This window comes from Pteropus alecto, unplaced genomic scaffold, assembly GCF_000325575.1.
Source record: "Pteropus alecto unplaced genomic scaffold, ASM32557v1 scaffold61, whole genome shotgun sequence".
In the NCBI taxonomy this organism is placed as follows: Eukaryota; Metazoa; Chordata; class Mammalia; order Chiroptera; family Pteropodidae; genus Pteropus; species Pteropus alecto.
Window position 1 is genome coordinate 16,421,665 of NW_006434835.1, and position 22,692 is coordinate 16,444,356.

Here is a 22,692-nt window from a genome sequence, read left to right on the forward strand (position 1 = left end):
CAGGAATGAAAACCACTCTCTGACTTCTAGCCCCATAGTCCGGGAAGGCTTTGAGAAAGATAGGTTCCGGGCCTCCAAACCATGTCCATCAAGCCCGAGGGATACCGAGTGAAAAGGCAGCAGTAGGAGTAGGCGGTGTGTAGCCCCGTAGCCCTGCCAGTCCTGTCCATTTCAGATGGAACAGTGCCCAGAGGTTCTTCCTCTGCCTCTAAGCCTCAGCAACTCCAGGGTGGTCTATGGCTTTGGTCCCAGCAGAGAACGAGGCCTGCATTTCTGGTCCAAGTGATTGAGTAGGAAGTGCTGACATGCAGATTCCTTTTTCCACCTTCCCCAACCCCAAGCACAGGCAGACCCAAACCACCCCTGGTTCTGGGAGTCTTCCTGGGCATATTTGGTTGGTCTGGATTTTCCAGTGCTCTGGCTTTCCTCTCCTTGGACTTATTTCCAGGGGGTTGGGACTGGAGGCCTGCAAAGACATACTGCCCGTGCCCCAATGGGGTAGGGTGAGGGGGCTGCTGGGCAGTGATGCCCCAATGCCAAGCTGGGCACAGAGCCCAGCAGGCAGACGCTGCTGTGGGCGTGACATCATACCCTTGGGTAAGTGCCAGTTCTCATGCCGTCACTTGCCACCGGATTCAGCAGAGTCGGGGGGTGGGGTGGGGGAGAGCCTGCCTCTGAACACAGATGTATTTGGGACCAACCCCTGTCCACTAGTAGAAAAAGCCCCAACTTCCACATTCCCTTCCTGGGCACAGGTGCGAATAAGTTCCTTATTTCCTCTATTTTGTTCCTTTTCTGGCTTTTGTGCAAGAAAATAAAGTGTTAATGGAAGAGAAAATGCTGAGGGTTGAGAAGCTGGAAAGAGGAGCAAGAAGTGTGTCCTTGAGTATAGGAGCCCTGGGTCTCCAGGTATAGCTATTGGTATAGGGCCAGCAGTGATATTGACTCATTCCTCCCCAGAAGCTTCCAACAATGAAATAGCTGCCTGGCACAGGGTATTGGTCTGGCAGAGCCCTGAGGGAGCTGAAGCCACACACTGAAAGGGGAGAGTATATCCTCTGGGATTGGTCTGAATGCTCTCCCCATTCCTGGCTTGAATCCATCCTACTGCTAGAAAATGAAACAGAATGGAGGGTTCTGCAGCTTGTAAGGTGTCTAAGCCCGGACCAGCTGAGGCTACACTCAGCATTCTGGGCCCCCTAAAGTCCAAAGTGCAGGGCAGTGCATTGAGAAGTGCCCTAGGTTCTAAAGCCAGCTCTACCATTAATGATGTGAGACCTCAGTGCATGTCATCCCCTGCCCCTTGCCTTAGTTTCTTTCTCTGTAACATCCAGGACTAGACTGGATGAGCTCTTCTATCCTGGCTTAATTCAGACTCCAGAGAAACCGGTGTCTTCAGAAGCTCAGCTGCTCCCACAGCAAGACCAGAGTGGCCTAAGATGGATGGAGCTGGGCCCTGGGCCCACTGGAGACTGGAAAGGCCCTAAAGAAAGGATGGGAGAAGGCTGACTCAGATTCTGCAGAACACAGAGCAGAGCTCTGCCCAGGCTGCCCTGTTCCTGACTCAGGCTTGGCCTAAACTGGGTGTATCAGACACTTCTTTTGAACCACTTCAGATTTTCTTGATTTACTTTTCTCTTACTCCAGCCACTACTGCAGTTCAACCTGATAGATTCTTGCCTCAGGCTTAGGCCACACCTGGGGACTTTGTATGTGCTACCTGGTGGCACATGGGTGTTAGCATCCCATGTGGCGAACCTTTGACCAGTGTGGGATGGGAGCTGGTGAACAAAGATTTCTTCTTTTCTCCAGAAAAACACTATTCACCTATGTAGTCCTAAGAGGCATTTCAAAGAGCTTCTCAGTTTTAAGGGACTGAGCAGCCAGGTGCCCTAAGCGGTGTCCAGTTTGATAATGTATCCATCCTTATATTAGCTCTCCCTCTTTCTCCCCGTGGGAGTCCTTCCTACTCCCTTACAAAGTACCTGCACAGAAGCTTCTGCTTTTTCGAGAGCCTAGGCTAATATAGCTGTCCATGTTCAAATTTATGGCAAGTAGGACAAACTCAATCCTGGGTTGCCAACACTCATAGAAAGGGCCAACCCCTGGAGCCTTTATTGAATATTTTTTAATCTCTAAAGCCTTTTCATAGAGATAATCCCTACATCAATTCTTTGAGGTCACTACCCTCAAGTTCTATATGAGGAAACTGAGGCTCGAAGAGGGTTATTGACTTGTTCACGAAGCTTCTAAGTGCTATGGCTCTGAGATTCAAATCTTGGTCTTCTAACTCCAAGTCTGAAATTTCTATTCTATTTTCCAATGTGATGAAGCTATCCCATGGGACTTTAGGAACTATTGTGCTAGAATCTAAAAACAGCTTGGTGAGCAAGTCCTACCTCCTCCCTTTATTTGTAGTTTGATCAAATACACTGAGCAGCAGGGAAGAAAAAGTTTGAAAGGTTTGAAAAAGTCTGAGAAAAGTATTATCTAGAGGTTGCTTCAGGGCTGAGCTGAGATGTCGGCATAGCCTCAGAAAGACTTCAGGTGTGGAGCCACAAGGCTCTAGCACCAACAGATCAGCACCTCAGTTCAGCTACATATCTGCACTTGGATCTCTTGGAGCTACAACTCCTGCCCTTGACAGCTGCAGATGCCTTGAATGGGGAGACACAAGAACTATCATTCCCTCCCTATTCTTGATAGCCATGAGGGGGAACCTTCCTTCCGGCAGTGAGGGGCCCTAAGGGAATCTGAGGCTGGGCAAAGGGCCCAGCGTGTCAGTTCCCATCACAGCTACACAGTCCAGCATGAGTCACCACACACGCAGCCAGGTGAGTCATGCAGGGTGATGGACACTCTGAGGACAGGACATAGGGTGGTTGGGCACAGGAGGCTGGAGAGAGGCCCAGGAAGGGGCAAAAGAGTCCTTCCCTTGGTCAGTAACCCACTGAAGTTTTTAGTGCTGATATGGGGCTATTCCAGTTACCAAGAATGCTGTTCTACACTTTCAGTAGTCCCTTGCCCCTCTCATAGTCTTAATTAGAATCCTGTTCCCTTCTCCGAATATAGGCAAGACCCCTTCTTAATCTGCTCCCTCTTGCACTGCCCCAAGTCATAGTCCTTCTAATCCTTACCCTTATAAAATTTATCTCTGTGCCATCCCCTCTGACATTAGCTAATCTGCAAAATGAAAATGGTAACATATGCAGATAACTCACTGTGTCACCTTTGTGAGGCTGCTACTAAATCACCAGATTTGTAGTAAAAATAAATCAAAAGAAGTGTCTGATACACCCAGTTTAGGCCATGACATAAGCAAAGCTCAGGAAAGTGGTTTTCTCTTGGGATGTATGAATTAGGGACAGGTGCTCAAGGGGTCTCAAAGCTGGGTACTGATATAGGAATATTCAGTTTTAATATTTAAACTGTACAGATATGCCTTAATCATTCTTTCACATGTTAAGATATATTTCGCAATAAAAAATACTGAGAAAAATAAATTGGGGTAAGATTCTTGATTCCAGCACTTGTTAGATTGTGATCTAATGTGGACTCAAGTAATCCTAGCTCATAGACTTTTGTGGGGACTCTACGAGATAATGTGTGTTGAAAGTGATTTTCACACTGTAAAATATTAGAGGAGCATTTCTTACGGTTAATTTTCTAAGTTAAGGACTCCTGGGGCAATGCCTTTATCCTGAAGGGATGATTCCTCAGCTTTTTGAGGACTTTGAGATCCTACTTTACAGCTAGGCCAACTACACATATCACTTTCTTTAAGAACAGCTTTGGGGACTCACTCTCTAAAACAGACTGGGGACTGCTTGGAGTGAGAGACAGCTAACGTTTCAAACCCATTGAATAGAAGCAAAAAGCGAGGAAGGTGTGGAGGGGCGAGTTTCTGCCTCCCAAATTAGCCTGCTCTGGTTCCACTGAGGTCCCAGAGGTACACTCACCAGCTGTCAGGAACTGTACTTTCCATGGGTGAGCAGAGAGGGCCCGCTGGTATGCCCGCCAGAGTGCCATGCTTCCTGTCAAGCCAAGAAGAGAGGGGGTCACCCCTGTCATTCACCCACAATTAAAAAGACGCTTGACTCTCCCTGTGTCCACTCCCTCTCTCTCTCCTGCTTTTAATACGTCTGTCCTAAAGGAACGGAGGCCTCAGGAGGAACGCTTCCTGGGAAGCTTCCTGTCACAGGGGTCTCTTGAGACAATCGGGGAAGACAGGAAGGCTGTGGGCGACTATCGAATACCGGTGGCAGCCACCCGCCACCCCACCCCCAGCCCTGAAGCAGGGCCACTGGGGACCTCCATCCCGACCAAGGTACTCAGAACAAGTTTGCTCTGGCTTTCGCCCAGAGCCTGGTCGGTCCCCAGATTCAGGCTTAGAACCGGCCCGCATCCTTCCTGAGTCCATCTGCACACTAGAAATAGGGCCTATCACTCCCTCGTCCTGGAATTGTCACTTGTGCTGTGGAATCTCGTGGCTGGCGGAGCTTTATGCTTTGAGCCGGTAAACGCGGGACAACACAACTCACCTAGGCGCGAGCTCGGCCCCTTCCGTGTGACGTCAGCGGGCGAAGGGACTTCCGCTTTGAGCCCCGCCCCGCCCCTTCCTCCTGGTTAGCCAGGAGGCTTTCCCCTGCAGCCAGCGCAGGAATGTAAATGGAGAGCGGCTTAGCTCAGTCTGTGTGCAATCCCTTTTCCAAGTGGAATGAGCCGAGTCTTGGTGTGGACCCCGCCTGGCATACTTGTCACTTGGGTCCGATTTCTGCCTCTTTTTGACGCTTCTCCCATGTTTGGGCGTCTTAACCTGGATAAACCCTCAGTGCTCCTGCGCTCCGGAACTGGCCGAGGTCCTGACTTCCTTCTCAGTCTCAGGGATCCGTATGGAAACTATAAACCGTGCTTAAATGCGAGCGTGTGTGTTAATTTTTTAGTATCTCTAGGTTCTTCGCTAGCCTCAATTGTGAGCTCCTGAATGGATGGAACTGAGTCTTGTTCGTATCTGTCGTCCTCGTAGCAAGTAGTTCAGTGCTTAGTCCACAATAACGTTTAGAAATGATGCGTAAAGGTAAACTCCTCCATGGAAAGCATTGAGATCACAGAATCTCAATAGATTTAGGTACTGGTTTCCTAACCAACGGGCTGTGCAGGCTTGGTCGTCACTAGACTTGAACTTAAGGTTCTTCATCTGTGAAATGAGGGTGTTGGACTATGCTTTTTCCAAACTGGGACTCAGTTTTAGGGGTTATGATCGTGAGGGTGGGTTTCACTATAGAATCTTTACTTCGACTTTTTTCAAAAAAAAAAAAAAAAAAAGTACTTCTAGAAATAACTACTTTTTAAAAAGGGGACCCGCGACTAAAAGTGTTTGTAAACCAATAGATTAAGTGACTTCTTAATTACCCTTTCCAGCTCTAACATTCTAAAATTTTGAGTATAGTGCAACATCCTTTCTAGGGTGGTGGAAACTCCTACAAAATCCCCGGCAGTGGATTGTCAGCCTGATATCCTTTGCTTAATTATATCCAGGGACCCCACTTCAGTAGGCAGCCATATCTCTCAGGTTCTCTACCTGGCTAACTCCAGCCCCAATTTACTCAATTTCTATTACTAAGGCAGGTAGAACCCTGTCACAGATACTGAAGAAATACCAGAAGCAAGAGAATTGTCACAAATATTTGACTAAAGGCTCCTATATGCAAAACATCGTGCTGGAGGAGTGGATTTACACTAGTAAATATAAGGCCAAATGTGGCAGGTTGGAAAGTTGTATTCTGAAGTCAAAACTGTCTAGGTTCCAATACCAGCACCATCACTTAGTAGTTATGTGATCTTATTCAGGCTGATTAACCTCTCAGAATCTTATCTTTACCATGTAGAACGGGGTAATACCTACCTCATATGATTAATATATGCAAAGTACCTGAAATAGATCAAGTGCTTAATAAACTCTTGTTTATTCTCTTTCTTTCCTTCCCTCTTGGGAACATGAGAGGGAGAATAATTTTTACTGGAGTAATCTGGGAAGCTCCTTGGTGAAAGTGAAATTTGAGCTAGGACCTCGAAGGATGAATAGGATTTAGCTGGAAAAGGACACTCATAAGAGGAGGGGATAGTGTCAGAAAAGGTACAAAGGAAGAAAAGCGCAGGAACCCATAGGTAGCATAAAGTGGATATATTGGGAGGGAAGGTTAGAAAGGGAGTGGCTTGGGAAAGAAAGGGTTATGGTAGAAAATAAGAGCAAGGGCTGAAGGCATCTTCTGGATTTTCTTTTGGCAGTCATGACTAGGGCTGAGACTCAGCAGCAGGAACAGGGCTGCCCAGCACCAATCTACAGACTCAACTGTGTGGGTCCCCAAGTGCCATCTTTTTTTTTTTTTTTTTTTTTTGCCACTGAAAGTAGGATTTCATAATGCAGTGTCAAGGGCCTACTGTGTAGAATGAGCAAAACTTCTCTGCAACAGAAGGCACTTCTCTACCAGTCAACTCAAAGACAACTGGCATAACCTGAGCTGGATCACAATAGGATGGTGCAACATTTGACTCCTTTTTACTGACGTGGGTTGTGGTCCCTCTGCTACTAATGGTCTGGGTTGTCTCCAGGTCCATTTCCTCTTCTGTACAGGAATGGAACTGAGGTACTTGATTTCTTTCTTAAAGGATATTTTCTGACAAAAAAAATCCCTACACTTAAGAGGCAGAAAGCTGTTCCAAGATATTTATTTGGCCAGTCTAGAGCGCCAAAGGGCTTTGTTCCAGGTAGGCACTAAACTAATCTCCACTTCCTTCAAAGCAGCTGGCTATATATTCTTCTTTATGATCGTTTCTGAGGTCATCTACTTACCCCAAATCTCAGATTGTACTCCTATACATTCCAAGACTATGATTTGCCTACTTCCCATTGCTGGGGTACATCTTAGCTTAGGAGGCAGTATTGCAGTCATGATGAGTCTGCAGCATCCCACAAGAGGACTCTAACAAATGAGCTATAATTTAGCAGGTCCTCGAATAACATCATCTCATTCAACGTTGTTTCATTATAATGTTGATGAGATGCCATAGGAACTTAACTCTTGTTTATATCAATTAGCCTATGGGAAAACTGGTTTCATTATACATTATTTCAAAGTTGCAGAACCTATAGATGATGTTGAGCACTTACTGTATATTACTGTACTTGGGCTCTAAACACTTCCTATATAGTTGAAATAAAGTAGCTAAACATGTTTAATAAGTCAACAATGTGACAGTATCATGAAGTATCAAAAATCATGACGTATAAAAGAATAGTTAAGGTAACTGAAGATATTTAATCTAGAGAAGATGTCTTGGGAAACACATGATAGCTATTTTTAAATACTTAAAGGGGCAATCACAGGGAAGAATGACTAGATTTCCTAATACCCATGGTAAAATTTATAGAGGTATACTCTCTGACTTGATATAAAGAAAGATATTTTAAAACCTGACTGTCTACGAGTGTTCAAGTAGGGTCAGATGACCAGTGATTGGGAATATTTCAAAAGCAGGAGCAAGTAAGATCTGAGCCACTGTTCTATTGGTAGGGTGTTTGTGCTGTTCCTTAAATAACTATTATAAGCAGCTTCAGTCCAATAAATTACTATCACCCTGTCATGGGCCTGTGTGTTGGTTACTATAAAGAGGAAGCTAGGAAGGCAGTCATATTGGATCCTGGAATATAGTCAGACGGGGGTCTTCATGCAGATACCCTTTCCAGTTCTCCAAACACCCACTCACATGTGGTCTCAAAAACACCCAGTACCTTTACTTAGCTTTACCCACTTCACAATATGCTCAATATGAGCAATTTGACTCCCAAGCGTACGTCAGGCCTGAGTGTTTCTTGTGAGCCATAGTTTTAGGCTGAGGAACCTTGAGAGTTGAGGAGAGTGAGCCCCCCTGCCCGCAGGGGGCTATGATGATAAGAGAAGTCTGTGGAAGGGGGGTTGTGATGACAAGAGAAGTTTGTGGAAGGAGAGGTACCTAAGGAGTCCTGGAGAGGCAAATCTAAAGGTCCAGGCCTGGCAGCATCACTGTCCAGGAAGGCCCCAGTTCCTATGGCCTGTGCATGGGGGCCATTTGTTCTTGGCAGACTTCATTCCAAGGGTCCCATGTGGATCACAATTAGGGACTGGGCAGAAGGCAATGGCTGGTTGGAGAGAAGCCAGGCTCTTTAGTAGGGGAGGATGGCTGGAACATAGCATTGAAGTGAGCTCGGCTTTCAAGTTGCATACGATGGCCCAGTGGGGAGGTGAGTCCACGGAGAAAATGGATCCGAACCAGCCCCGACTGTCCCCCAGATACCAGCCATCCATAGGAGTCCAGGTTTGGGCTAAATCGTACCTGTGAAGAGAATAGAAAACAAAAGAACGATGCTCATAGTTGGTGCTTTCGAGTGAGTCCTAGGTGTAAGAGCAAACAACATGAGCCACAATCCGAAAGGAGAGCATCATGATGGGGTGAGACAAGTAGGAATGAGAAGACAATGAATGAGGTACATCAATCGTGCTCTTGAAGATGAGCCTGCCAGAGCTATTTTCCCTCCTTAGCTAACTCTGTTGCCATTTCACTGATCACAGACCCAGAGCTGGAAGAAAATGAGAGTGAAGTATGGAGAAGACGAGACCTAAGATTCTTACCTTATGAATAGCCTCCAGCTGCAGCCTGTCCAGGCAGAGCTGCGAGTGCCCCTCTCCCTCCTGCATGCGTAGCATTGGTTCTCTATGGAGCAGGTCGTGGAACGATCCCTGGGGAGGTTTGTAACAGGAGAGGGAAAGCGAGCAGCTTCTTAGTTTTGCATCTTTGTGCTGGAACTCCTTAGGATCCCCTACTATACAAGGACTAAAGTTTTCTACCTTTTCTAATGCCACGCCCACTCTCCCGGTCTCAATTTACCAAATCTGTGTCTTGAAAGAGCAAGTAGTGATGGTTGACAGTTTCAGCATAAGTTCGAGCCTTTGGAGGGTTGGGGGCCCCAGATGAAGCAGAAGAGTGGCCTTGACCTTCAGGACTATCTTGATATGGCATCAGATCTGCTTTATATATAGGCTAGAAAGGAGACCATGAGATTAGGTTCCATAATACCGAAGACAGAATAAAATTAAAAAAGAGAGAAAATTAGTTTTAGGCAGGAGACTCTTAAAGATGGAAGAAAGTAATATGTTTAAACATATGTTCAGATGCACTAGAGTAGAGAAGATTACATGCAACTTTGTGCTAAGACTTCTGGGGTTAATATCAGGGCTGGGAGACTAATCTGTACTCTACTACTAATTTGTAGTACTAATTTGGGAAGTCACGTGGATTAGGACCCATCAGATGGTGCTGCCATTAAATAGTCATATACGTACGAATCTTCGCTCTACAGGTCGCTTGACATTTATTGGGTTCAGTGCCATATCAGGCAATATAGCTGCAATGAGCTCCCCGGATATATCTCCTGCGGCTATTGTCCCAAGCCAGTCAGATCCTGAAAGACTCTAATAGGAAGAAACAGATCTCTTTCATTCATTCATCCATTCATCCATTCATTCAGTTCTATGAACTGGTAATAACTGAAGTCTCAGGTGGGGAGAGACACACACACAAACAAAAAATGAGTTTATCATAACCCATATCTTTGATGATAAAGTTACTACAAACCTATCTTCTTCGCTCCAAAACTACTGTCTTTTCCTAACCACTACTAAGTGAGTAAAGGAATTCTTTTCCTGTGTAATGAAGATTTCGTAGAGAGGGGCTCACCCAGACGGTGCCTTTTCGAGGAGCAGTGAAGTAGGCCTTAAAACCAAGGTAACCAGCATCAATGTAATGAATCCCGCAGAGTCCATAACTATAAGAGAAAGAGAAAGTAAAACCTTCCTTTTTCTAAGATTAGATTCATTTCTTCTCCCCACTTCCTTCTAGAATTCAACCTCAGTGAAACAATCCCTGACTCTCCTCTCCTCACGACAATCTGGCACACTTTGCACCCCAACCCTTAGGGCATATCCCCAGAGCTCTTCCTATGTCCATCCTGCCGTACGAGGCATAACAGTTGTCCTGAGCCACAGTGACACCATTGTAGGGGAGCAGCCAGGCCAGCTCTGTACTCAAGAAGCGCTTGATTGAGTTTATTGGTTCATAAGGTCGTCGAAGATCCCAGAATTTGATTTTCCGGTCGCTCCCTGCAGAGACTATGAAATGACTGTGGAAAGATGGAAGACGGAGAAGATCAAATCTGAAAAGTCTGGAAGAGTCAGCCTACCCCAGCTTTACTTCCCACCTCCACAGCTCTCCTGCTCCAACCTGTTGGCTTTGCACCACTGGAGGGTACGCACAGCCTGGTCATGGGCTAGGAAACACTGGAAGGGGTAGAGCTTCAAGGAGCCATCAGAGAGTCGTATCCGCTGCAGTGGCGAGTTAGTAGGAAGGTTCCAGAAAACCACCATGCCTGAGGTAGGAACAGAATGTGTAGGTATTAAGGCAGGTTCTCTCTTCCTCACTCTTATTTCTTTCTCTGTCTTCTACCCTCAGATTTGATCCCTTATGAAAGGATATAGGGGTCATGATTAGTAACCAACATTTCTCTGTAGTTTAAAAATTAAACCTGATATTTTTAGTTCTAATTCTCAGCCACAAAAAAGCGATAGCTTAGTCTGGGACCTGTAGTTAAAGGGTAAGTTGAATGTACCCAGTAGCCTCTATTCTCTATTAAATGAAAGTAAAGAGATTTTTAAAAAACATAAATCCTCTAGGACAGATTTGGTAAACTACAGCCCAGGGGCCAAAAATAGTCTGCTGGCCTATTTTTACAAATGCAGTTTGATTGGAACACAGCCACACTCATTTGTTTACCTAATGTCTATGGCTGCTTTCACTTTACAATGGCAGAGTTGAATAGATCTGACAATGGCCAAACAGCCCACACAACATAATCACTATCTGGACCTTTACAGAAATGTTTGCCAACTCTGCTCTAAGACAAAGAACAAGCAAGGAGCCCAAAGCAACAAAATGTAAAGGAACAGAAAACAAATGGACAAATAGAAACTAACTCAGCTGACCCAAAACAAGTTGATCCCTAACCGGGCTGGCAAAGGAGGAATTAATCAAAAGTATAACTTTGATAAAAATAAAAAATGAATTAAAGAACAATAAGAATTTAATAAATAAAGTTTTAGGGAAATATGTGTAGCTACAACTTCTTTTATACGTAAACTCAGGAAATGTAGCACCTATGAGCTTTTCTTGAAAAAAAGAACATACTGACAGTAAATTACAGCTAAGCAATATAAATAATCCAGCAATGGAGGAGACAGATAAAAGGACTGGTAGAGACTTGCAATTATTTCAATATAAAATTAAGATTAAATGACTTTGGGATTAAGATAGCAAAACAGCATCAAGTATCATGTACCTTGACAATGTAAGACTAAAATCACCAAAAGAAACAGAATTAGAAGATGGTGGGAGGGATGATAAGAAGAAATATGAGTGCTAATTTCCTTAACTCAGGAGAATAAAGTCTATCGGCGATGTCTAAAAATGAACTTGTCATTAGAAAACAACAACCACCTAATAACTCCAGCTACTTAGTATTATTTATAATCTTTTTGGTTCTTTTTTAATCTTAAAAGTATCTTTAAAGAACTAATGTCTCTGTGATAAAGGAACATTTTTGGGAGCTTAATCTTTGTTTCACTTGTCTTTTTCATCTGTAAAATTAAAGTTTAATTAAATACAATATCTTTTATTTTAAAACAGCTTATAGAGTATGATCCCATTTTTATAGAATTACTTCTCTCTCTATCTTGTTACCTTTATATATGCATAGAGAACTGCATGAAATTATGTTCGTCTACTCAATTATTTTTCTGAGTAAAAACATTCTAGTGACTTTTTTCTATTTTTTTACATTGCTTGAATATTTATAATTATGTAATGCCCAACACTAAATCAAGAAAGAAACAGCGACCCAAAACAAGCATGTATCAAAGCTTAAAGAGCAATAGCTCCTTACGTTTTCTTTTGTTTTTTACCATTATAGTATCCAGCAGCCAGGTGGTGGTGGGGCCGAGTGGGCATCCAGGCCAGGCTAAGGCACTGACCACACTCAGAGGGGTCTGAAGCTTGCATAGACCCCACCTGAAGAGTTGCCACACATTGTACCTGCAGAGACAGAAGAGACGGGACTAGGGTTAGGGATACTTACTGTTTGGAACTAAGACTCAAATCAGTGTTTGATCCAGCAGGATGGAGAGATTTTTCAGAGTTAGAAGGAAACACACTACAGAATCAGTAAAGGAGGTTCTAGAAGATGGAGCCTCAGCTAAGACAGCAGGTTCCTCACTCACCTTATAGATGGCGGGTTTCATTGCATCTGTGAAGGAAAAAGAGCAGTAACTGACACTCTGGATCCAGTGGACTGAGGTTCTAATCAGCCTTGCTCTTAGATCAGCACTCCGCCCTTTCAGTAATGAGCTCCCCTTACACGTCTATCTTTCTACCACCAAATGTATGAACCTTTCTCTGCCCTATCTTCTTTTAGACTCCTGTTATACCTAACAGTATCCTTCCTCCTATCAGAATGGCTAATCCCTCCCTCTGCTCTCTCCTCATCATCTCTCACCTTTTTCAGAACTTTACTCTTTGGTTACCCTTCCTTTCTCCTGCATTATTCACTTTCTCTCTCCCTAGGGGCTCATTCTCATATTCGCATGTAAACATGCTCTACTGTCTCCTATTTAACCCAACCAAACAAATAAAATCCTTCCTTTACTTCCAGCCACCACCCTCAGTTATGTGATCCCCTTTACAGCCACACTTCCGGAAATACTGTCTGCGCGTTCTGTCTTCACTTCCTCACCTCCCATTCCCTCCTCAACCCACTTCTCCACCAGACCACGAAATACGGGATTTCTCAGAGTTCAAACCTGGATGCCCTCCTCCACACTCAGTATAGTTGAAAAGCAAATAAATTAAACAAATAAGAGCTGCCTGTTGCTCATCTTCAGCTCTATATTCTCTCCCTCTCTTCACAACAAAGACCGTGTTTCTGTGCATGTGTGGAGGCGAGGGCAGGAGAGGCTGAAGACAGGACTAGAGACAAGCCCCATCCGTCAGCCTCAGCCTTTAGCAGCTCTTTACACATCCAATTAACTAGCAATAAGATGGGGGAAGCCTGAGAGCACAGGAGAATAGAGATGAGGGAGAGATAAAGGTAATGTGTCGAAAGAGTGCAGTTATAAATTTACAAAAGAGAACACCACTCATAGGCTGCTAAAGAGAGAGATCAAGAACAAAATGTGGGAAGTCAGAATGGGAGCTATGATTGAATAAGGCTTTGTACTAGAAAAACTGGGCCTTGAGGAGTTTCGGGGGAGATGGGACAGGCTCTACTAAGCTCTGGCCACAGCTACAGCAGCCCCATTCTCCTTGCTGTGCTACTCACCTGGGGGCTGCTGAGCCTGGAGGGCCTCAGGATGCGGCAGACTGAACAGCAGCACCTTCCCATCTGAGCAGGCGAGAGCCAAGAGACCCAGTCGAGGCAGGAGAGGAGCCTAGAGGGTGAGACCAGACCTGTGCTGAGGCTTGTTGCCTCAGGCTTCTCTCAGAAAACTTTTGAGGTTCTGGTCTCTGAAAATATGATATAGGATTGCTGGAAAAAGATCCATCCACCCCTCTCCAACCTCCTTTCCTCCAATTCTGGGAACACCCAGGGCCACTTTGTCCTGGTTCTGAGTCCTAGGGCCATCCCGCAATCAACTTGGAGGTACCTTCCGAGGGGTGCCTGGAAGTTCCCATGCTCCACTGGGGCAGAACTTGAGGTCCCAGATGCAGCCGTGGTCACAAGCAATGCCATAGACAAAGTGGGCCCTGTTGCCAGGACTGAGGAGAGAAAGCATGTGGGGAGAATGGGTAGGAAGGAGAGGCCTAGGGCTGCCAGAGCCTGTGGTCCTCTCATCTCAAGCCAAACCAAGCCCTTCACACCTGTCCCCATTCCTGCCCAGCCCCATCTTTCTCTCCTCCTCAACCACCCTCCTATGGCAGTGTCCCAGCCCCACCTCACCAGCTTTCTTGCTGCAAGGTCCCAAGGCCCCAGAGCTGAAGCAACCCAGGGCCCGAATGAAGTTGGCTCAGTGGGTGTGTCTCATTCATATCAGGGCTGGAGAAAAGGGCCACATACTGTGAAGCTGCTGCCCCCTCTGGCACTGGGCACCAGTCCAGAGCCCAGAGAGGTCCCCCTGTGAAGAAGGACACATCCCAGCGCTCTGGGTGTGCTGTGATCGAGCTAAATCTAGAGAAAAGTCAAACGTGGAATAAAGAAAGGAGTTAATAAAAGATAACAAAAACTTCATAGGTGAATGGATAAATAAACTGTGATACATCCAGACAATGGAATATTATTTGGCACGAAAAAGAAATAAGCTTGATATCAAGCCATGAAAAGGTATGGGAGAACCTTAAATGCATATCACTAAATGAAAGAAGTCCATATGAAAAGGCTACATACTGTATTCCAACTAGATGACATTCTGGAAAAGGCAAAACTCTGGAGATAGTAAAAAGATCAGTGACAGGTTTGGGGAGGAAGGATAAATAGGTGGAGCACACAGAATGTTTAGGGCAATGAAAATATTCTGTGTGATACTATAATGATGAATACATGTCATTAAATATTTGTCTGAGCCCATAGAATATACACCAAAAATGAACCCTAGTGTATGGACTTTGAGTGATTATGATATATCAGTGTATGTTCATCAATTGTAATGTACCACTCTAGTCGGGGATGCTGATAGTAGGGTAGGTTATACAAGTATGGGGGCTAGCGGTATACAGGAAATCTCTGTACCTTCCTCTCAATTTTCCTGTGAACCTAAACTGCTCTAAAAAAAATTAAGCCTTAAAAAAAATGGTAATAAGGACAGAATGGGAGCTCCATGGGGGGCTAGTATGAACTGGCTTAAGCAGGGGCCAGAATATCAAGCACAGTCGACAACAGTCCTAGCCACCATTTGTATTTTCCTCCTTTCCTTCCCCAAGTCAGTCTCGCTCTAGCTCACCTTCAGAGATGATAGGGTGTGCATTCTGTTTACTATAGTGCTCTCTATAGGGCCAGTCTCTCAGAGAATGTGCTGAGTAGATGTGACCTTGTAAACAGGTTTAACTCCCAATCTCCCTAGCTTCCTTGTCTGGCCAGCAGCAATGAGCACTGAAAAGTAGAGGGGACTGACCAGGTCTAGCCAGGACTCTTACCCTTGGGACCAAGTGGACCAGCATCAGGGGAAGAACTGGGCCAATCTGTCACCCCTTTCAACATGCATTTTTCTTATTTATATCTCCTAGAATCAGAAAAAGAAATGTAAAATCTCTTTTGATGTAATCTTCACCTGTTTATTCGGTAGAGTGTGCCATCTTCAGGAAGTCCTTCCCGGTGTACAGAAAACAGTGGAGACTTCTCCTCCTGGGGCAAGTAGGGAGCTGCCTCACTAGGGGAAAGCAAAGGGAACAACAGCCTGAACTTGGAAGTTTCATCCATTCCAGGATATTCATCACAAATCAAGAGCCCTCTGTCACCCTTCCACATCAGTGGTGTCACCCCCTCTAGGCTTCAAAGATGTCTCTTCAACTTACAGTTCAGATAACAAGTGCCACTTCCAGGCTAACGGAATCCATTCTGCAAACTCCCAGTATGAATGCTTCTGTTCTCGGCTGGGGGAACAGAAGTGTTAATGAAGGAGAAGAGAAATTCTAGAGCAGTGTTGTCCAAAAAAAGTTTCTGTGATGATGGAGGTGATCTATTATCTGTCCAATATACTAGCTGCTAGCTGGACACTAGAAATATGGCTAGGGCAACTGAGAAACTAGACTTTTGGGTTTATTTAATTTTAATTAATTTAAAATTAAAGGGCCATGTGAAGCTAGTAGCTACGATATTGGACAGCACATATCCAGAACTCCTGCCTATGAATGTCTTCACTGTTCTGCCCTCTTTCCCATGGCCCCACTTCTAGATTACCCTTTGCACTCCACCACCAGCTTTTCATCCCATCCCCATTTCCCAAGTCTCACAGGTCCTTGGTGAGATGGAGGCACTTCCAAACAGGAGCCATGATGTGATTTGGTAAGCCATTGGGAGCCACTCCCCGGCAGTGTGGCTTCTGCTTCTGAGGATCAAATTGAAGAAAGTGTAAAGGTGAGAATTTTATAGGCTGGAGAAAGTCCCTAGGAGACATCTTTTACTTTTCTTGGTACTACTTCCTCTCTAACCTCTGCCCACAATCTTAAAAGATTTGTTTCAACCAATATAATGACTTCTCTACCTTCTGCTCCTACTCCTCTCCATCAAAACTGCAAAACCTTTATCTATCTTCTGATCATCTGCATGCACTTGATTCAACAGATTCCCATTGACTTCTTACAACTCTTGTCCTATGGAGTCTCTCCTTATTCCTCCCACCTCTCTAATATTCCTTCACAGGCTCTCCTTCCTCTGACAGGTTTGACTGATGATGGTATAGCCCAGAGCCCCCCTGACTTTTTTGCAACCCTCTATATACATGTTGTTGGTCATCTCATCCCATATCCCATGGCTTTGATCACCATCATTACACCTGATTATCAAGTTTACATCTTAGAAAATTCAAACTTATTCAGTTTCAACTTTTCTATAAACTCTAGACCTATAGGGTGGCATTGAGCCATACTAGAGTATGAGGCAAAAGGAAAAATCAGTAATACAGTTCCTGTCTTTATTTAAAATTTTGATATTTTGTTCATTATAGATTTGTTGAATTTTGATTTTTTTAAATGTTGCATCAAAATATTTATCTTGATTTCTGAGGAATCTGCTGCTCCTCAATGTTGCACTTGAGACAAGTAAGGCACTGGTCCTTTGTGTATGACTGGCAACCAGGTATCCCTAGAATGGCGATGGCCCGCAGGCTCCCCCAACTCAGTATGTCAGAAAGTGAGCTCATCGCCGGCCCTGTCGACCTTCACCCTTCCTGCATCCCCCACTCCTCCTGTGTTCCCAAGACCAGCGCATGAGAGCATCATCTGAACTGGAAACTCCCATGCCTTCTTTTCCTTCAACTTCCAAGTGCTATTAATTCTCTTATATGCCTCTTGAATCTGCACCCTCCACCCCTCCTCCTTCACTGCTTGATTCAGGCCCTCACGATCTCTCATCTGGATCACTGAAACTGTCTTTTAATTGTCAACTGCAAACTGATCTATTTTCTTAACTGACCGTGTTATTTTTCTACTTAAAAACCTTTGTTGTATAGAGTTTCTATTTGGGATGATGAAAAAGTCTTGGAAATGGATAGCGATGATGGTCGACAACACTGTGAAGGCACTAAATGCTACTGAACTGTACATTTTTTAGATGGTACGTTTTGTTATATATTTTTTACCACAATTAAACAAACAAACAGACACCTTTGTTGGCTCTTACCAGTCTTAGTCCTTTCATCCTCTCTAGTGTAATCTCCCCACCACTTTACACCCAGCCCTATGCTGCAGCCATAACCAATTCCTGGGAAAACCAATCTCTATGGCAAACTTTCATTCACCTTTCAAGACCTAGCTTGGGGGTGGGTGAAAAAGGAGAAGAGATTAAGAAGTACAAATTGGTAATTACAAAATAGTCATGGGGATGCAAAGTATGGCATAAGGAATTTAGTCAATAATACTGCAATAACTATGTATAGTATAAGATGGGTACTATATCTGTTGGGATGATCACTTCATAAGTTATATAAATGTCTGATAACTATGCTGTACACCTAAATCTAATATAATATTGTATGCCAACTATAATTGAAAAATTAAAAAATTATTTTTAAAAAAGGAAAGAAAAGACCTAGCTAAAATACCATTCCTCTGTGAAGCCTAAGCAGTTAATCAGCCCTCCTCCATATGCCCAGAGCATTTTGTTCACTCCTAGTCTAGCACTTAGCACACTGAACTTTGAGAGGCAGGACTCCTGTCTAATCCACATTTGTGTTTCCTAGCACAGAGTAGATACTCAGTATACAAATGAATAATCTTGTTTACTTATACCCTCAGCCCCTGCCATTTCAACTGTATTTGAAGTTGTGCTTTTCTTCTTTTACCTCTTTTGGCCCTCACTGTTACTAGGCCAAAGCTTTCCTCCTGGGCACTCTGCTGACACCCCTAATAATCCTACTATTTCCCCATCTTCTTTCTTGTCCATTCAGATTACCGCTGAAGTGGATCCTCGTGGGGTGCTTCGGGGCATGGCAGGCTCAGGGTCAGAAGAGCTCTCACTTGGGGCTTCACTTTCTTCTCCATCTTCAGCCTCAACCTGGAGAACAAAGTCTTCATCCCGTGCAGTGTCATCCTCTTCTTCTCCACCTTGACAGGTTGCCTGTTGCCGAGTTTTCTTTGGTTTGGTGGGGCTGCTCACCTTGGGGCTCTCAGGACAGGATACTGGAGCAGGCAGGGCTGTTGAGAGCTCTTCAGCCAGTTCCTGAAGATACAGAAGTGCCCTGCAGGATGGGGCAGAGTCAGAGCCATACTCACAAACACTTAACTAAGAGCCCACTTTTCCAGACACTTGGCTGATTCTTATCTCACTGGATCCTCCCAGCAATCCTGTGAAGCAGCTATTAATTTCCCCTTCCCTTCTGATAGATGAAAAAACAGAAATCCAGGAAAGTTAACTGGTTTGTCCAAGATAACATATGTGGCATCTAAACCCAGGTCTTCTGACCCTAAGTCTATAGCACTTTTCACTCTGCCACAGTCAAAAATCATGGAGGGCAAAGGAAAAGAATGGAAGGGCACAAATATACTTATATATATTGGGTGGTAAAATTACAATGAAGACCTGGGGGGAAATTGTGAAAAATGTGATAGGATACGAGGTACAGAAAGAAACCTCCTAGACAAAGTTAGCAACAGAAAAAAGCTGTTGTGGCCAGAGCAAGAAGAATGTTCAAGTCTCCAAAACCCAGATGCCATCCCCACTTACCTGATGCCTCATCATAGTCTTCTCATTACTCCAACATCTGCCCCACCCTGATCCCTTCATCCCAAACCCCCTCCACCAAGCTGTTCCCAACAATCCTTACACTTGCGCAGCCCTTCGGCGGGGTCGTTCCCCAGGCGGGGTCTCAAAGTCCTCGGGGGGCCTCTTTGGAGGTGGAGACTCTGGCTGATCTAGGCCTTTTGACAACTTCAGCAGCAGCAGCTCTGCCTTGGACTTACGACCTCGTTTCTTAGGCATGGGAGTGGATAGAGGTTTGGATTGATCTAAGAGACCAGGAACCAGAGGAGCTGATGGAGGATTAGGTTGTTGGGGCCTTTTTGGGCCTTTCCGTGTCCTACCACCTCTCTTCCGGCCAGGCTTTGAGGCCTTAGGCTTTGAGACCTTTGACATCTCTGAAGAAAGATCTGTAGAAAAGAATATGGGTCTGTGAGATGGGACCAGAGCTCACACCTCTTTGGAGTAGACTACACCATACCCTGTAAGGTCCTGTGAGCTCAACCTGCTCACTTTCATCTTAAGCTAAGCACGGGGAGAGAAACAGATGAAAGAACAAGGTACATACCTTGCTGTTCCAGTCTGGAGAAGCTTTCCTGCTCTGGAAGGAACTTCCTCTCATCAAGAGAATCCTCAAATCCAGACAAAGGTGTGGGTAAAGACATCTCTACAGAAGTCTCCGTACTGGTTGTTTCTGAAGAGGTCTTGCCATCAAGCTGGTTTAGCACCTCTTGTCCAGGAGAGTCTACTACAGTCATGTTCCCCACGGGGCCGGCCTCCCCCAGGGCAACACAGCCGACCCCGCAGGTATCCATCAGCACCCCCTAAAATGGCAGCCCCTGCATACAGAGACATACAAATGAGTAGAAGGCAAAAGCTACTTGCATTGGCTCAGAGTTTTCTATTTTCCTGTATTTCCTCCCATCACCCCCACCCTTCCTAACTAGCAACCTAAGCTCCTTGATCATTCATTCATTCATTCATTCAACAATAATTACTAAACATCTTCCATATGTCAGGCACTGTTCTAGAAACTGGTAATATAATAAATAAGCAAGACAGACAAAGTCCCTGCCCTTATGGAATTTACATGCTAGTGGAACTGATAATAAATAATAATAAAGCTACCATTTATTAAACGCATACTATGTGCCAAGCACATACTAAGTGCTTTATTTACATTATTTAATTTAAAGCTCATAAGTTTTCTTGCAAGGATACTGCAATGAATGCCTAGAGCTAACATATATCTTTGTGAATATTAGTCAAGGAACAGATTTATTCAAAAATAAGTAAAACAGTTCTCTAGTGCCATGCCATTAATTTTTCACCTGGATGGGGGAGGTGGTAGGCTTTGGGCCAATAAGGAACATTCTACTATGTTAAGAGACCTTTTCCACATTGAAGAATAGACTAAACATAGTCACGAATCTTCATTTTCTTCGAACCCAGGAAATTAGTTGTGCAATCATGGACCAAAGTAAATGGACAGAGATAAACAAAACATTAATTACCAAACCAAAAACCTAAGCAACATAGAACTGTGCAAGGGCATAGTTTTCTGGTCAAATAACCTGCTTGTCTGTGACAAAGGGGAAAAAATAGCTCAAATCCCTGGAGGGATCCTCCAACAGGTCTTTCTATGTCTTGAGGATAAAGAAATCATCAGCATCAGTGGCGATGTGTGGTAATACAAACTCCTTAAGAAATATCATACAAATTAAAGTTCCCAACTATCTCTCTTAAAGAAGCTACAATCTAAGCAGATTATAAACTATAACAACAGCCAACCCTCTGACTCAGGTGCTGAGGATACAACATAAAAATCATATACTGAAGATAGAATACAACAATGTCAAGGTAAATATAGGTCAGTGAGAATTTACCTACATTGTTCTTTGGTAAATAGCAAGTCATGACAGAACTACTCCATTCAAAATTAGTAATAAACAAAAAGGATCCAAATGGGATCTATGCATAGATACTACAGAAAGAATACAAGACACAAACAAATGAAAAAAAAAGAAAAAGAAAGAAAGAGAAAGAAATGCACCCTTTCAAAGAAAGTCTCCAGAAAACAGAAGAAAATTTCCAACAAAAGCTTCTATATTTTCAAAAAAGACAGAGTCTGTGTGATTCAAAAAACAAGAGATCAAAGAAAAGATAAAACAATGGCAAAGTAAAAAATGTGCTGGCAGTCATAAGAAACTGAGTAAAAGAATAAAATTATAGAAATGAAAACCAGAGATGCAAAATGTTGAAATTATACTGCTGAAAAGGAAATGAATGATATGAAGGATGGGTTTCAGAAAACGCACACAGGTTGCAAAGAGATAAAAGTGATTAGTGAGATGATATGGATGGAATAAAGAAAATGGGAAGCCAACATATGAATAACTGATACTCTTAAAGAAGAGAGAAGAAAAATGGTAACAGAAAAAAAACAAAACTACAAAAATTGAACAAAAGAAAATTTCCTGAAATAAAAAATAGAGTACTATCCTGAAATGAAAGAAGACCTCGGTCTATAGATCCAAAGGGCTTACAGTGTCAATGGGAAACAAAAATCAACAAAGAATCATCCAGATGAAGAAATAACTTAATGAACATACTAAATTTCTTCTACAAAGGGAGGAAAAATCAGGTTAGCCTCAGAGTTCTCAAAAACAATTGATTCCAGAAGATAAAGAAACATTAAAACAATCAAGAGAATTCTTTACTTAACTGGGATGTCATTCATGTAAAAGCAATTAGGAATTACAAAATTTATGCATATTCCTTAAAAATAATCCACTTGAAGACCTACTTTAGCCAATTAAAGATAAATCAATATAAAGAACTTTCTAATGGAGAAGTTGTGGTATAAAGACTGGCAGTAAGTATTTACCTTAGTGATAACGGCAATTGAGTTTAAACAACAATGATAACCACAGCTATAAAACAGTTTCTAACTTAAAAATTTTAAAGGCCCCCAGTGTAAAAATAACAGTGTTCTGGTTGTAGTGGACCAAGACAAAAGAAGTATCCTAATTTTGCTTCTAAGGCTGGTAAATTAAAAAATGTAAGTTTATTAATACTATTTATATGTTTAATACAACTAAAAACAGTATACTATATTGCTTCCAAAATATGCAGTAGGCCATAAGAACCAGAGGAATTTTTTGAAAGACCACACAATAAAAGATTAATAAGGAAACACACACACACAGATGATGGAAACAAGATAAAACATTTAGTATAATAAACATATATCAGATGAATTCGTCTATTAAAAGAAAGAATAAAGGACGTAGTTCCATAGTGTAGCAGTTAGCACGTCTGCTTTACATGCGGAAGGTCCTGGGTTCATGCCCCAATGGAGCCACGGTCCATGGTCTACGGCCATGCCACCCTGAACAAGCCCGATGTCTGATCTCGGAAGCTAAGCAGCGTCCTGGTTAGTACTTGTATGGGAGACCACCTAGGAAGACCAGGTGCTGTAGGCATAAATAATAATAAATAATAAAAAAGAAAGAATAAAGATTCAGATTGATTTAAAAAGCCAAACAACTACATGCTTTTTAAGAGATGTCTAAACCAAAGGAACTCAAAAAGCTGAAAGTAAAAAGAATTAAAATATACCAGGCAAATGTAAGCAAAAAGAAAAGTTTTGATGGTAATGGCAA

At 43.4% G+C, this 22,692-nt stretch overlaps 2 protein-coding genes across 4 annotated transcripts in view; both read right to left on the reverse strand.

The window, feature by feature from the left end:
- The window catches only part of MPV17 (MPV17, mitochondrial inner membrane protein), a 10,585-nt gene extending 5,902 nt beyond the window's left edge, over positions 1-4,683 (reverse strand). The window contains exons 1-2 of one of the 3 annotated variants that reach the window (XM_006910325.3): positions 4,542-4,683; positions 3,960-4,034 (exon numbers count right to left, since the gene is read on the reverse strand). In XM_006910325.3, coding sequence (XP_006910387.1) covers positions 3,960-4,029 — 70 coding nt within the window. In that variant the 5' untranslated portion in view covers positions 4,030-4,034; positions 4,542-4,683. The other 2 variants (XM_006910326.3, XM_015588115.2) reach the window with 2 other exon arrangements.
- A 1,267-nt stretch (positions 4,684-5,950) lies between these two features.
- The window catches only part of GTF3C2 (general transcription factor IIIC subunit 2), a 21,869-nt gene continuing 5,127 nt past the window's right edge, over positions 5,951-22,692 (reverse strand). The window contains exons 2-19 of the mRNA XM_006910327.3: positions 19,596-19,866; positions 19,116-19,437; positions 18,245-18,530; positions 16,087-16,181; positions 15,649-15,726; positions 15,405-15,503; positions 14,081-14,308; positions 13,788-13,899; positions 13,463-13,571; positions 12,366-12,391; positions 12,051-12,180; positions 10,318-10,462; positions 10,055-10,216; positions 9,775-9,862; positions 9,381-9,509; positions 8,926-9,078; positions 8,670-8,777; positions 5,951-8,373 (exon numbers count right to left, since the gene is read on the reverse strand). Coding sequence (XP_006910389.1) covers positions 8,155-8,373; positions 8,670-8,777; positions 8,926-9,078; positions 9,381-9,509; positions 9,775-9,862; positions 10,055-10,216; positions 10,318-10,462; positions 12,051-12,180; positions 12,366-12,391; positions 13,463-13,571; positions 13,788-13,899; positions 14,081-14,308; positions 15,405-15,503; positions 15,649-15,726; positions 16,087-16,181; positions 18,245-18,530; positions 19,116-19,437; positions 19,596-19,842 — 2,736 coding nt within the window. The 5' untranslated portion in view covers positions 19,843-19,866 and the 3' untranslated portion in view covers positions 5,951-8,154. The remainder of the gene's footprint in view (positions 8,374-8,669; positions 8,778-8,925; positions 9,079-9,380; positions 9,510-9,774; positions 9,863-10,054; positions 10,217-10,317; positions 10,463-12,050; positions 12,181-12,365; positions 12,392-13,462; positions 13,572-13,787; positions 13,900-14,080; positions 14,309-15,404; positions 15,504-15,648; positions 15,727-16,086; positions 16,182-18,244; positions 18,531-19,115; positions 19,438-19,595; positions 19,867-22,692) is intronic.